Source organism: Sarcophilus harrisii, chromosome 3 (genome assembly GCF_902635505.1).
Source record: "Sarcophilus harrisii chromosome 3, mSarHar1.11, whole genome shotgun sequence".
Classification (NCBI taxonomy): Eukaryota; Metazoa; Chordata; class Mammalia; order Dasyuromorphia; family Dasyuridae; genus Sarcophilus; species Sarcophilus harrisii.
This window is the reverse complement of record NC_045428.1, coordinates 177,781,581-177,797,983: the sequence shown is the minus strand read 5'-3', so window position 1 is coordinate 177,797,983 and position 16,403 is coordinate 177,781,581. Positions and strand designations below refer to the sequence as shown.

Here is a 16,403-nt window from a genome sequence, read left to right as displayed (position 1 = left end):
CTTCCCAACTCTACGAGTTGTGCTTTACGATACTGTCGTCTAACGGCGGGTCTTTACGACAGCTAGAACCGGCCGGACGGCTGTGGCCGTGATAGCTGGAGCGGGAGTTTGGGCGTCAGTGGCGGTGGCGGCGCCGGGCGGAAGCGGCGGAGGCGACGGATCCGGGCGTTTAGGCCAGGCCGGGGCCGGGACCGGGACCGGGACCGGGACCAGGACGCGGGGCAGGAGGAGGCGGCGGGGGGGTTGATGCCCGGTGGCGGGGGGAGCCCGGCGCCCTGCAGTCTCCTGGCCGCCTCGGAGTCGCGGGGGGGCGAGGAGGCAGCGGCGGCGGGTCCCGGGTCCGGCGGCCCCGGGAGCTCCTGTGGCGGGGTCGGGGGCCTCGGTCCCGGCGGCGCCGGTAACAGCAACAGCGGCGGCCCTGGGGGCAGGATGAGTCTTTCTCCGAAAGAGCTCTCCAGCCTGCTGGGGATCATCTCGGAGGAGGCCGGGGGCGGCAGTACTTTCGAGGGCCTGTCGAGTGCCTTTCATCACTACTTCAGCAAGGCGGACCATTTTCGCCTGGGCTCGGTGCTGGTGATGCTGCTCCAGCAGCCAGACCTGCTGCCCAGCGCAGCGCAGCGCCTCACCGCGCTCTATCTGCTCTGGGAGATGTACCGCACTGAGCCCCTGGCCGCTAACCCCTTTGCAGCCAGCTTCGCCCATCTGCTCAACCCAGCGTCCCCTGGCCGAGGGGGCCAGGAGCCGGACCGGCCCCCGCTCTCAGGTACGGAGCTCTGCCAGCTTCCCACCTCCTCCCCCACCGGTCCGAAGCACTCCCAAAGAGAGAGAGCATGTCTTGCGGGAGACTGATCCCGTTTTCTAGTCTCTTTGATTTTAATCTTGGTTCTACTCCACGAGTGACTTTGAACCTGTCATTTTATCTCCACTGGGTCTCTTTCCTCACCTGTACAAATGAGGAGGTTGTCCTACATCACAGGCCTTCAACCTTTTTTGTATGACATAAATCTTTAGCCAGACTCTTGAAGTTTATGGACCTCTTATCAAGAAGGATGCTTTTAAATGTACAAATTAAAATATTTAAGATTACAAAGGAAATCAATTATATTGAAATACAACTACCAAAAGTTCAGATTTCAGTTTAAGAACCTCTAGCTATATGACCATAAAGTAGTTCAGAGTCTCAAATACAGCTCTTCAGTCCATAAAAATGCCCTTTTTTTATTATCATGTAGATGGGGCGCTACTTTTCTATTTGTGAGGGAAGGCATGATTTAGAGGCCACATATTTTCACTAGCAAAAGTTTGGTAGGGTCTGCCCTACTTCTGTTTCTCTTCTTTTTTATGATCTTGCATTAAGACTGATGACATACTTCTTTTGGAGGAGTTTCTTCCCCTTTCTCCCCTCTTCCATAAAAATCAACTTAGAAATTACCTATTCTTTGCAGAGATGTCTCAGATTAATCTTGAAGGTGGGTCTATGCCTGGAGGATTGAATTTCAGTTTAATAAAACATGATAAGCATTATCATTATCTGGCTTTTTCCCGCATCTTCTATATATCAAGAACATGAAGTAAAATGGAGTGGGAATATAGTTTGAAAAAACAAGACACTAAAATCTTGCAACAGTCTTTTCAAAGACATTGGGAAGCCTTTTCCTGCCATATCTAAACATGAAGGCAAAAGTGGGTTCTTGTTCCAAACTCAAATTTTTGAGTCCCTCTTATTTCTGGAAATTGATTCTTCTGTTCCAGTTGCCTTTGAATGTGAATCTTACTATGTTCCCAAATCTTGAGTTGTAATTAAAATGGGAATTGAGACTTAATTTGAAAATAGTACTCATTAGAAACTATGAAAAACGAACACAAAGCTAGTTTTCCTTTCTGGAAGCTGGAATAGATGTAAGACAGTTGAGGGGAATAAACATAAGGTCTTTATTTATATTTCATCAGTCCACTTAGTATTTTTTTAAGTTTTTTTTTTTTCTTGGTAGGTTGAATGGGGCTAGGGAAAGGATGAAATTTTTAAGTTTTTGAGTTCCAAATTCTATCTTTTTCTCCCTCCTTCCCTAAGACACTGAGCAATCTTATAGAGATTATTTATACATGTGCAGTCTTGTAAAACATGAAGGGATGAAATGTTAAAGTAGTTGCAAAGATAGAAAAAGTAAATGCTTTAAAGAATGTTCCTCCAGTATGATGTTTTGGATTAATTTTTCAATCTTTTGCTGAGTTGTCATCCATGGGGGTTTTTTCTGTTATTTTCTTCAAAGGGCTCTGCCTTGGAGGCTCTTCTGTCTCTACTCTTTGTGATCTTAGGAATCCCCATCCAGCTTAAATATTATCTCTATTCAGATGACTTTCCCTTTTTAAAATTTATTATTTATTTATTTATTTTTGCTGAGGCCGTTGGGATTAAGTGACTTGCCCAGGGTCATACAGCTAGGAAGTGTTAAGGTCTGAGGTCACATTTGAACTCAAGTCTTCCTGACTTCAGGGCTGGTACTCTAATCCACTTTACCACCTAGCTGCCCCAGACACTTTCACATTTCTGTATCCAATCCTAGTCTCCTGATTCTGTGTTTGGCCCTGTGGTGACCACTTAATACCTGCTTGTTGAAGTGAATTTATTGGTTCACATGAATGTTCTAACTGAAGATTCATCTTCAAGGAAAATTCATGCCTAAGAAAACACTGCTTTATAATTTTAGGATTTGTCAATAAGCATTTATTATGAACCTATTATTTGTTAATTATCTATAAATAAGAATTGATTAACTATCAGTTACTATGCTTGGTACTGAGAATCCGAAGATAAAAATTAAATAATACTACTCTTTCTGGGTACTTGTATTCTGTTTAGAAAATTAACAAGTGTAAATATAATTAAATTCAAAGGTTACATAAAGTAATTTCTGAAAAAGTAAATACTAGTACCAGAAGGATCAAGAAAGGCTTCTTATGGGAAGTGGCACTTTAACTTTAACTGAACTTAGAAAGAAACTAGAGATTCTAACAGAAGAATTGAAATGAGGAGGGTAGATTCCAAACCCATTGACAGATGGTCTGGGTACAAAGGCCAGTTAAGGGTAAGGAGATCAGTATGACTAGAACATTGATGCATAAAAAGGAATAATGTACAATATCTGCAAAGCTAGCTGCAGAAGGTTAGAAACAGTAGGGTACTATACAACTAATGGCTACTAGAGCTTTTTGAGTCAACAAGTGACATTGTCAGGCTTGTATTTTAGGAATTTCACTTTATTGGCTATAATAGGGCTAAGTTGTTGTTAAGATTGGAATGAAGAGTAACTTTTATTTGGGTTAGCATGAAACAAATTGGCTCTACCCTAATTTTTAATTCCCACAGATGAGTGAATAAGCAGAGATAAGAGAATTTTAGGAAAATTTGTTTAAAAGTGTACTTTCCTAGTTGTATGTCCTAGTGGAAATAGTCCTTGATCAGGAAGTAGAAGATTGGTATTCTAATCTAAATTCTGTTATTTATCAACTATATTGGCACCTTTGAGCAACTTGCTTCATTACTTTGGACCTCAATTTTCAAAATGATTTGGACTAAGAGACCTCCAAGATACTTTCCAACCCTAAATATTAAGAAGTCAAGTTCTTTATAAGAGTTAAGTTTTATGATTTGACATAAAATTTTTAAATCACCTTCATTATATGTAGTCTTAAATCTTCATTCATTTTAAACATTGTAAGAAAGTAGGGATCATACTCAAGGTCACAGCCATGTATTTTTTTTCTAACATAGATTACTACATGCCACATATAAAATGAACAGCTGTGCAGCAAAGGTAGGGATTGATAACCTGGAGCTAGATTCAGTTTTGTTCTTTTAGAAAAGAAGTTTAAAACCTGAGCCTCTTGTTTAAGATTTGGAGGACTTTGATATCTATGAGGTTTATTGATTTAATTATAGTTCACAGATTACTTTTGTGGGATTAAAAGCCCATAGATCCAATAGAATATCCTCTTGTAGGAGAGATGGTAGGAGTGATGCCTTTTCCCTCCAGCCTATGTGAATTATCAGAGGCATTATAGTTTAATGGACTGAAGTCAGTAGAGTTTAGATTCACATTCTTTCTCTGACACTTATGAACAACTTTATATCTAAGTCAGTTAATCTTACTAAACTTAAAGAGGTTCTAAATTTGTAAATATGAGAGTGATATACCTGTGACATCACAGTTTTGTTGTGGGAATCAAACATCTATACAAAGGGCTTTGAATCAACTACACAATTATTTCACTAGTTTAATAGAAACATAAACCCTGCAATTGACACTGAAGTAATATTTGTGTTCCTAAATTCAACATTAAGATTTTTAAAGGAAGACAAGACTTTGAGTTCATTCAGGATGTTCAAGGACAGATGAGAACATGAATTCATTTTTTAAATTTTGAATTGAGAACAAACTTTGAAGGTGGTAGGTTTCCTTGATGTCTGACCTTAAGGATATTCCTTTTCCAATCCAATAATGTTCCCTATGTAATTTTCCTAATACACTCCCCTCTCCCAACTATATCACCTTTTTCTGCTTAAAAATATCAGTGACTTTCTATGATTAGCCAGATAAAGTATATTACAATCTTTATTCAGAGCTCTCCACAGTTTGGTTCTATCCTGCTTTTCTAGCCTTATCTACTTAATTTTCCCCATTCTTTTTCTGCTTTTTTTCTATCTCCATCTACACCTCCTCTATCAAATATTCTGCTATTCTTAAAGGTTTAAGGGCAACTTCCTTTCAAGCCTTCCTCAAAGTCCCATTTCCCATAGTCCAACTGAAAATGACTTTTTTCTCCTTAAATTTTTCATAGCCCTTTACCTGGACTTTCCCTTTGTATTTTATCCATTTCAGATATTTATGTACATGTCATCTCAATGGATTGTAAGCTCTTCAAGAGTAGTCTGTTTTTCATTTATATTTATATTCCTGTTAATTAGCCTTATCTCACACATGTTAAGCATTTTACCAAATGTTTGAGTATATCAGTAATTTTGAAAGATTTAAGTTTTTTCCTAGCAATTTTATTGAAGCCTTTTTTTTCCCCCCCCAGGATTTTTGCCTCCTATAACTCCACCAGAAAAGTTTTTTCTTTCCCAGCTAATGCTGGCCCCACCAAGAGAACTCTTCAAAAAGACACCTCGACAGATTGCCTTAATGGATGTAGGAAACATGGCCCAGTCAGTGGATATCAGTGGGCTTCAGCTAGCATTAGCTGGTAAGAAAACAAACAGTATATAATTACTTCTTTGAAACTTGAAAAGATGAATTTATATATTGTCCTTAAAGCACAGATCAAGGTAAATGTGTACTTGGAGCACAATACCTATAATTTTGATATTTTTCAAGTTTTTCCATCTTAACAGTATATCAAATGAATCCATCTTACAATTTGACTAAATCATTTGTTTTCTTAATTGCCTCAGAGGAATACTGGATGTAATTTAAAGGCTTTCTTTGCTAATAGGAACATTCTTCAATTATAAGGTAATAACTTCTTATTCTCATAACATGTTATTTTGCATTAAACATATACACTTAAATCTTGCCTTTGTTTCCTAATGCAGAAAATTATTTTCTCTTTAAAACAGATTGATATCTTTAATGAAATCAGTAATAGTTTGTCATAGAAATAATATTTCTTTAGGTGACATACAAGAAAGTGCCTTAAAAATCTTAAATTGTTAAGCAGAGTTTGTAATATGAAAATCTAAACACTAGCCAGTTATGTGAAATACACTATAATGGCAGGTTACTTCAACTCAACAAATATTTATTAAGCACCTACTGTTTCTGAGGGGACTATGCTAGATGTTGGCAATACATCCATAGAATTAAGAAAAGTACCATATTGAAAGGCATATGTTAAAACATTGGCACTGTTGATTAAGATGAGATTATTTGAGAAGAAGGAAATTAGGGTGATAAGGAGAAAACAGGAATAAGAAAGGACATCATCAAGAAAGTGGCACCTGAAAGAAAGGGATTTAAGAGGGAGGGATAAAGAGGAATCTATCACAGGCATGGTATACTGGAGAAGCAATGCCAATTTCAGTTTTGCTTCCCTTCACACTTTACATTTCAGCATGTTTGACATGTCAAGAAAGTAAGGAATGGACCAACAGAAGATACATAATTGCCAAGCTAAGAAATCTTTATTTACTCTAGCATAAGTTAGGTCACTGAAAATACTTCAGCAGGAGATGCCATAGTCGTAACTGTTTTGGGGAAGATAATTTTGGCAGCTGATTGGAACAAGGGAGTTTGTAGATTTCTTTGTCATGTTGTTTTCTTTCAAAAACTGATTAATTTCTTGTAGGCTTTTTGCAGATAATTATGAACATTGCAATACAGTGTTGGTCTTTTTTTTTTTTTTTTTTTTTTTTTTTTTTTTTTTTTTTTTTTTTTTTTTTTTTTTTTTTTGGTTAAGACAAGGCAGCTGTTCAGGATCATTCTGCCAGTAAGATGTAATTTTAAATATGGCTGTGTTTGATATGGAAATTTGTCTCAAACTCAATAATGAAATTGTACTGAAAAGAGCTGGTCCAGGAATTGATCTTTGATCAATTTTGATCTCTTGCCTTGGATTCTGCCACCTCTTCTATGCTAAAGTTTTCACTAAGTTAAATGGATTACTTTTCCTGGAATATGATTAAAATTGATCAGTACTGTTTAAAGGGATTTTATTCCTGAGAGAAAAAAATAAGAATCACAGTATGAGATGTTAATAAAGAAAATATATGAGTTGTTAATAACTCAGTAAAGGGATATATTTATCTTCTCACTTTTTCTATACAGAAAACAAGTAATTAAATGAAATAACATAAACCTATCACAAAAGGAATATTGACCAAAGATAGATTTTCTTAGAAACTTTTTTATAATAATTACCATCACTCTGTTGAATTTTAGCAGATCTCCTTCCCTTACTTCATGTTTTCCTTTTAATTTAGAGGTTTAGGGAACTGATAGATATTTTATTGACAACCTCACTATTTAAAAAGTAGGAAGGACTATTTCAGTGAAAGGAATGAATGTTTACAAAATTATAAATTGCCCAGATTAATGGAAGAGGAAATAAAATACTTAAATAACCCCATTTTAGAAAAAGTAATTGAAGAAGCAATCAGTGAACTCCCTAGGAAAAAATCTCCAGTGCCAGCTGGATTTACATGTGAATTCTGCCAAAACTTTAAAGAATAATTAATTAGGAAAAATAGATGAAGAACTAATCCTACAATATGGTGTTGAAACCTAAACTTGGGAGGGCCAAAATAGAGAAAATAAAATTACAGACCAATCTCTCTAATGAATATTATTGCAAAAAATTTAAATTAATATTAGAAAAGAGATTAGAGCAGTTTATTACCAGGATAATATACTATGACCAAGTGGGATTTATACTAGGAATGCAGGGCTGGCTCAATATTTAGGAAAATTATTGGCATCACTGACCATATCAGTAACAAAACTAACAAATTATATGATTATCTCAATAGATGCAGAAAAAGCCTTTGACAAAATAAAGCATCCATTGCTATTAAAAATACAAGAGCACATAGGGATAAGCACAATTTTCTTTAAAATGAGAAGCAGTATCTGTCTAAAACTATCAAATAGTATATGTAATGGGACTATAAGCCTTCTCAGTAAGATCAGGGGTGAAGCAAGAGTGCCCCATTATCATCACTATTATTCAATATTGTACTAGAAATGTTAGCTTTAGCAGTAAGAGAAGAAAAAAGAAATTGCAGGAATAAGAATTAGGCAGTGAAGAAATAAAGCTATCACTCTTTGTAGATGACATGATGGTGTTTTGAGAGAACCTTAGAGAATCAACCAAAAATCTATTTGAAACAGTTAACAACTTTAGCGAAATTGCAGATATAAAATAACCCCCCACATATCATCAGCATTTCTGCATGTTACTAACAAAGCCCAGCACCAATAGATAGAGAAATTCCATTTAAAATGACTGTAGACAAAATAAAATATTTGAGTTGTCTACCTGCTAAGACAAACCCAGAAACTACATGAATACAGTTAGATAACACTTTTCACACAAAAAAGTCAAATCTAAACAATTGGAAAAATACCAATTGCTCTTGGGTAGGCTGAGCTAATATAATAAAAATGGCAATTCTACCTAAATTAGACTTGTTTCGTGCTATACCAATCAAACTGTCAAAATAATGCTTTTTAGAGCTAGAAAAAAATAATTCAACTGGAAGAACAAAAGATCAAGAATATCAAGGAATACAATGAAAAAAATGCAAAGGAAGGGGGCCTAGCCATACCAAATCTAAAACTATATTATAAAGTGGCAAATATCAAAACTAATTGATACTGGCTAAGAAATAGAATAATGGATCAGTGAAATCAGTTAGGTACAGAAGATACAATAGTTAATGACTATAGTAATCTTCTGTTTGTTATAGAGAATCAACCAAAAATCTATTTGAAACAGTTAACAACTTTAGCGAAATTGCAGATATAAAATAACCCCCCACATATCATCAGCATTTCTGCATGTTACTTAACAAAGCCCAGCACCAATAGATAGAGAAATTCCATTTAAAATGACTGTAGACAAAATAAAATATTTGAGTTGTCTACCTGCTAAGACAAACCCAGAAACTACATGAATACAGTTAGATAACACTTTTCACACAAAAAAGTCAAATCTAAACAATTGGAAAAATACCAATTGCTCTTGGGTAGGCTGAGCTAATATAATAAAAATGGCAATTCTACCTAAATTAGACTTGTTTCGTGCTATACCAATCAAACTGTCAAAATAATGCTTTTTAGAGCTAGAAAAAAATAATTCAACTGGAAGAACAAAAGATCAAGAATATCAAGGAATACAATGAAAAAAATGCAAAGGAAGGGGGCCTAGTCATACCAAATCTAAAACTATATTATAAAGTGGCAAATATCAAAACTAATTGATACTGGCTAAGAAATAGAATAATGGATCAGTGAAATCAGTTAGGTACAGAAGATACAATAGTTAATGACTATAGTAATCTTCTGTTTGTTAAATCCAAAGATCAAAGTCTGGGATAAGAACTTACTTGGAAAACTGGAAAATAGTATGACAGAAAGTAGGTATAGAACCATATCTCACTCCTTATTTCAAGATAAGGTCATGATGGGTACATAATCTAAGACATAAAAGTTGATATCATAAGTAAATCAGGTGAGCAAGGAATAGTTTACTTGTCAGATCTATGGAGAAGGGGAGAATTTATGACCAAACAAAAGATAGAAAACATTATAAAATGCAATATGATTACTACATTTAATTATATTAAATTTTTTAAAAGTTTTTGCACAAATAAAGCCAATGCAACCAAGATTGGAACAGAAGCAGAAAGCTGGGAAACAATTTTTATAGCCAGTATTTCTGATAAAGGCCTCACTTCTAAAATACACAGAAAATTGAATTTATAGGAATACAAGTCATTCCCCAACTGATAAATGGACAAAGGATATGAATAGGCAGTTTTCAGATGAAGAAATTAAAACCATCTATAGGTATATGAAAAAGTGCTCTAAATCACCACTGATTCGAAAATTTAAAATTAAGACAATTTTGAGATACCACCTCATACCTATCAGATTGCTTAAGATGATAGGAAAGGAAAATGACAAATGTTGAAGAGGATGTGGAACATTAGAACACTATTGTTGGTGTAATTGTTAACTGATCCAACTATTCTGCAGAGCAATTTGGAACTATGCCAAAAAGGCATTAATTCAGCAATATCAGTCCTAAGTCTATGTCTTAAAGAGATCGTTTAAAAGGGAAAAAAAACCACATGTATAAAAATATTTATAGGAACTCTTTTTGTGGAGGCAAAGCAATGGAAATTGGGAGGGATGTCATCATTTGGGGAATGGCTTAACAAATTATGGCATATGAATGTAATGGAATACTGTTATTCTATAAGAAATAATGAGCAAGTGAATTTCAGATAAACCTGGGAAAAACTTACATGAATTGATGCTGAGTGAAGGGAGCAGAATCGGGAGAAAATTATAAACAATCACAGTACCATTTGATAGACTTTGCTCTTCTCAGCAATACAATGATCTAAGACAATTCCAAAAAAACTTATGATGGAAAATGCTATCCACATCCAGAGAAAGAACTGGAGTCTGAATGCAACTCGAATCATACCATTTTCACTTTTTTGTTTAGTTTGTTGTGTTTTGTGTGTGTGTGTGTGGGGGGGGGGGGGTTTCCCTTTTGTTTACTAATATGGAAAAATGTGTGATTTGATTTTATTGTATGTGTATTGCCTATATCAGATTGATTGCTGTCTTGGGGAGAGCTGAGGGGTAAGAGGAAGAAAAAAAAGAAATCAAAATTTTAGAAAAGTAAATGTCAGAAACTAATAAATTCAAACAAATAAGAAGGACTCTGCTGATAGATGAGTTATTATTAGAGCGGGGCATTTGATCATAAGGAATAGCGTAAGAGAGAGAAAGCATGCTCAAGGGAGAACTGATTGTATCACCCTTTTCAGTGTATTAGCAGCAGCATAAGATAAGAATGTTTTTCTTTTCTCCTGTTTATCTTCTCTTTATCCAAAGTATTTAGTCATTTCCACCTTCATCTTAAAGTGTCCTAGATGTCATCTTTTTCAGTTTCAACTTTGCCAGTATTTTGATATAATTGATTACTTTTATTAGTGAAAGCCCTCTTCCCTCAAATCAATTTATCTGCCATCACTGGGAAACAAGATGTTTTTCTAAGTGAAATTTCCCACCAACTAACTGAAGAAGCACATAAACTTAGTATTTTGAAATAATTTTTTTTTATATTAAACGTTTTTGGCATATTATGTTTCTTGACTGAATTAATTTAACTTTAATGATACATTGGTAACCTTGATCAGCTACATTTCCATTTGGTATCACTGTCAGACACAGCTAGAGGCAAATACATTCATAACACAGCAGGAAATAACAAAAATCAGTCTAAGAATCTAGAGTCATTTAGAATAGAGGTTATCTCTGCCCCCAACTTCCATATTTCCTATGGAGTTAGGAAACCTTTTATAACCAAACCTATGACACTGTGAAAATATAAGAGAGGTCCTGAAATGTTTGTGGTCCTTTTTTTTCCCCTTTTCGATTCTTTCTGCCTAAAGGCAATTGACTAAATCTCTTCAAAATTAAAATAATACTGGATAGGCTCCTAAATGTAACATGCTTCTGGATACCTTTATTCAGATCAGAGCACAAAGTAATGACTGCATATTGTACAGGCCCAATACCACCTGTCAGTTAGACATGTACTTTTTTTTGGCAGTAAATATATCAGGTCATTTACGTTCTTTCATCCCTTCTTCCACGACCAAAACCATATATATGTGATCTGGCAAAGCATGACCATAAATGATTTGTGAGATATTCAACTGAGAGCTAGCTTTTTGTATGATCTTTCAAATTCCTTTCATGACCTATATTGGCTTTTCTTTATTTCTCCAAACTTTCTGTTTTTCTTGGAGAAAAAGGAGTGTCTGTGACCAAGAAAAGTCCTTGTATTTATCCTGTCTACATAATAAAAACTATTATTCTTTAGATACACTAAAAGATAAGTGGTGGTTATGCCATTCACTAGTATGTTCATCAATTTCTTTAGTGAACTATGAGTGAGAAAAAGAATCCGTAGTATCATTTTCCACAGTATTTGTTTACTGAATGATTTTTTAGATTAACTGGAGTACTTTGTTTAAAATGGTACTTTTCTCTTCACAGGTCCGTTTTTTATGGTCAGTACATATGTTTTTTATTATTTAAGTGAAAATTCCTGTTTAATGATACAAAATTATTCCATATCTTTAAGGAATTGTTTTTGGCAGATAATTTAGACTTTTATTCTTTCCTTTATGTTTTGATTAGCTGGTCTTATTATATAGGAATAATAGATTGTAGGATATTACCAGACTACTAAGTTCCACAGTGAAAAAGAGTGTCAGGCCTGGAATCAGGAAGATCTGATTCAAATGTGGTCTCTAACACTTAGTAGTTTTGTGATTCTGGGCAAGTCCCTTAACCCTGTTTACCTCATTTTCTTCATCTGTGAAATGAGTTGAAGAAGAAAATGACAAACTATTCCATTATCTTTGCCAGGAAAACTCCATATGAAGTCATGAAGAATTAGAAACAACTGAACAACCCCAACAGGACATATTACCAATAAGCTAATACAATATTGCAGTAAAACAGTTTTGATAATCTTTAAATAAATTGTTGCTTTTAATATTTTTATTCATTTGATTTGATAAGTAACATTTAGGAATCAGCACTTCAATAAAGTTTTCTCTATAATTTTTTCGACTTTATTTTGATTTTGGATGCTAGATTAAATGTCGTCTGAAAGCATACCTTTAATCCTTATAGGAGAATTTTCTGTGAACAGTTTGAGACTGAGTGAGTTAGTGTATTCACATAGCAGCATATTGACATATACACAGACTTTGTGGAAAGGGAAATATATGTGGGTTTTTTTTTTTTTTTTGATATTGCTTTAATAAAGCTAGTGAAAGAACATTAATACAGCAGAATGTGAATTATCTCAGGGCACTTACACTTCATAAATGTCTCTCATGATTAGGTTCAGTAGACTGGAAATTAAATTAAATCCCAAACAGTTTCTATTATCTTATGATTTAAAAATTAAATAAAGATTGAGAAATTTGACAAGGTACTGTAACTGAGCTTGTAGTCTTCCTTTACCTAGACTGAAGATTTCCCAATCCATTCTTTTTCACAAGTGCAAAAAAGTGCAGCTGTCTGCTTTGGAACTAGCTACACAAAACATCTCTCTGGAGTTCTAAAATTCAGATGTATTGCAGTGGGATTGATTAGCTTCAAGCAACATTTTCCAGGCTGGTAGGCAAAAAATTTGACATACAATTTACTTTTATTTTTGAATCGTGCAATGCATGTGTTCTTAATTCTTTCCATAAAAACTGGAAGAAATAAAAAGTTGTAGTACTCCCAGAAGGATAAACCTTTTTCCTCATGACACTAACCATATTCATTTTATGGGTTGGATTTTGTTAGAAATTATTGTCAAATACTTGTTATCTACTTAATTAGTCCATGATTTGCTAACTTGTTTTTTCTTTCCTCTTATTTTGTCACTAAGAATTGTTTTAGGACAGCATTGTCCCTGTTTGCCAGTACCCTAGGAGGAACTTCATTTCCTTGGAAGGCTATAAATGTTTCATTTCTGCCTGCTCAGACTTAGACTGTGCTCTGACAACCCTGTCAATTATTATAAACTGTTAACTTTATGTTATTTTAAAGGCCTCATTTTTTTTTCCCCCAGAACGGCAGTCTGAATTACCAACACAAAGCAAGGCTAGCTTCCCTAGCATTCTCAGTGATCCAGATCCAGATTCTTCAAATTCTGGTTTTGATAGTTCTGTTGCCTCACAGATCACAGAAGCTTTAGTCAGTGGACCAAAGCCACCTATTGAAAGTATGTATATAAATTAAATTATATTCATTTTGTTAGATTTTGTAGTGCTGTTATATAAATGTCAGTGTTTCTTTAGATGTTTTAATGGCTGTAATTTGAGAATATAGTTGCCTTGCTGTTATAGCAATCTTGTTAAAAAAAAAAAAAGATATGATCAACTATATAAGTGTTTTATAAACCCAGATGTACTGTTATTATTATTAAATATTTGCCTACAAGGACTATATTCAATTTATCATATACTTGTAATTATTATACAAGATATATATAAATTCTTAATAAGTAGTCACAGCTTTAATTATAGCCAAGACTGAAATATGGTGTTTCTTAAATGTTTATTCATAATTTAAGTATTTATCTGATACCACTGCTTTTTCAATGATAAAATAGTATTACATGAATCTTATAGTTAATCTTGGTTTGAGTTTCATGTTGGAATTATAGTTAGTTCTTCTTATACTTTTTGATATATTGCATTTTCTTCTCATCTTGATATGTTTTTTTTTCCCACAATGCATTTATAAGCATGTTGAATTCATATTAAATTCTTTGCAAAATTCTGTAACATAGCAGAGAATTCATGAACTTAGATTCCTATGAACCAGTATAGATTTTTCAATAATGGGTTGTTCCAAACTAATTTCATTTTATTTTGAGAGGGTTTCTATTCATGCATGATCAGTAAATCAGAAATTAATTTCAGCAAGACATTTGACAATATTTTCATTATTCTTGTTGGCTAGGTAGATATGAGTTAGATGATAAGATTAAATAGATTTAGAATTGGTTGAATGACAAGATCTAATGAATAGTGACTGTTAGTACCTACCTAAAGTAAGGAGGTATCATCAACCCTGAAAACAAATGACCACACACAGAAATTTTACAACAATTAATTCTAAGAATACCAAAGAGCTCATAGGTTTTTAAAACTACAGTTAATTCTGAAAAATTTTTTAAAAACCAAGAAGATAACGGTAGTAGTCATAAAGCAAAAATCTTTATAGAAATTGGAGGAGGGAAATTAGACATAGGGCCACCTCTAGTCAAAGACCTGTTTTAGTGTGGGTAAATCTCAGAACATTATACTAGTGGCTAAATAGTGAGCTGTGACTCTTACAAGAGCCGCAGTAAGACAAGTCCTATTCATAGGAGAACTTCATGACCAGAACTTGGGTACTGCAAACACTTGTCTGAGCTCAAACACCACCTGGTGTTGGTGTGAAACAATTCTGGAATTTTGCTGTGTCAGGGTTTTTCTCAGAGGGCACTAGGTTACTCTGGTGGCAATGTAGTTAGAATAGACTTGAAGCAGAATATCACTAAAGATGCTGTTAGGTACTTTAAAACAGATTTAAGAGAACCAGTACTATGTAAGAATTAGAATTTAGAATATTGGTTATACTACAATGGGGCAGATCCAAGAAACATTTCAGAAGTAGAATTGGCAACTACATTAGAAAGGAGAAGTAAAAGATGATTGAAATTTTGAGTTATCCTAACTGGGAAAATGGCAGGACATTAAGGTGGAGAGATCCTATTAGGCAGTTGGAAAATACATTCTAAAAATATAATTACTTATTTAAAGGTGATAATTAAAATAAATTAAGAGAGCAGAAAGATTTGGTGAATGGCTGAGTATATAAAACGTTAGCCGGGAATCGAAGGGAAATGACTATCATGAGCGGGGAAGTACTTAATGTTGTCAAATAGATAAAAGGAGAATGAGGACTGAAAAAATCCATTGGTGGTTTTAATGTTTGAAGAAAATTATTAAAACACTGTTTGAAAAAACATTAAAACAAATTTTTAAAATGCAGGTAAAGTCCCATATTCACCAGAAAATATAGAATTTTTAGGGTGTTCAGATAATACAGTTTAGGCCAGTACAAAATGTCCTAAAAAATTGAAAATTATGCTGAGTGAAATGAGTAGGACCAGGAGATCATTATATACTTCAACAACAATACTATATGATGATCAATTCTGATGGACATGGTCCTTTTCAACAATGAGATGAACCAAATCAGCTCCAATAGAGCAGTAATGAATTGAACTAGCTACACCCAGCAAAAGAACTCTGGGAGATGACTATAAACCATTACATAGAATTCCCAATCCCTATATTTTTGTCCGCCTGCATTTTTGATTTCCTTCACAGGCTAATAGTACACTATTTCAAACTCCGATTCTTTTTGTACAGCAAAATATCTGTTAGGACATGTATGCTTATATTGTATTTAATTTATACTTTATCATACTTAACATGTGTTGGTCAACCCGCCATCTGGGGGAGGGGAAAAATTGGAACAAAAGATTTGGTAATTGTCAATGCTGTAAAATTACCCATGCATATAACTTGTAAATAAAAAACTATAATTAAAAAAAATAGTACCACCAAAAAAACAGAAAATTGCAGATTTGAGAGTACTGTGCCGGTACATAATTAATATGGGCCTTGGCTGTTCTAAGGGAGAGGTAGCAGAAAGGTCTCACTTGTTGGCCTGTTCCAAGAAGGGCAGACTATGACCAAATGGGATTTTAAGGTTAAGCTTCTAAACTTTTGTTTTACCAGCCTTGTTTACTAAATAACTTTATTAATTACTATCACCAGCAGTCCATTTTGAAAAGCTTAATGTTTTATTTAAAATATTTACGTTTTTCTTTAAATACAGATAATGTTACAAAAGGACAACATTGCTGATAAAAATCCCTGAATGTGAGTTCCTTGCTTTAGGAACCTTTTGGTATACTTCTCCCAAACCACTAATAACTGTTACTTCTTTCAGTTAAGTACCTAGTCTTTGCCCTTCCCCCTAGGAGTGATATACAAATGCTTGGTATCAGGTGTCACACCAAAAAATTTATCAAAA

At 34.4% G+C, this 16,403-nt stretch overlaps 1 protein-coding gene across 2 annotated transcripts in view; it reads left to right on the top strand.

Moving 5' to 3' along the window:
* The first annotated feature begins 231 nt into the window (after positions 1-231).
* The window catches only part of CNOT11 (CCR4-NOT transcription complex subunit 11), a 37,407-nt gene continuing 21,235 nt past the window's right edge, over positions 232-16,403 (top strand). The window contains exons 1-3 of one of the 2 annotated variants that reach the window (XM_012546165.3): positions 247-763; positions 5,080-5,244; positions 13,378-13,530. In XM_012546165.3, coding sequence (XP_012401619.2) covers positions 247-763; positions 5,080-5,244; positions 13,378-13,530 — 835 coding nt within the window. Of the gene's footprint in view, positions 764-5,079; positions 5,245-13,377; positions 13,531-16,403 lie in introns of both variants that reach the window. The other variant, XM_031958823.1, reaches the window with a different exon arrangement.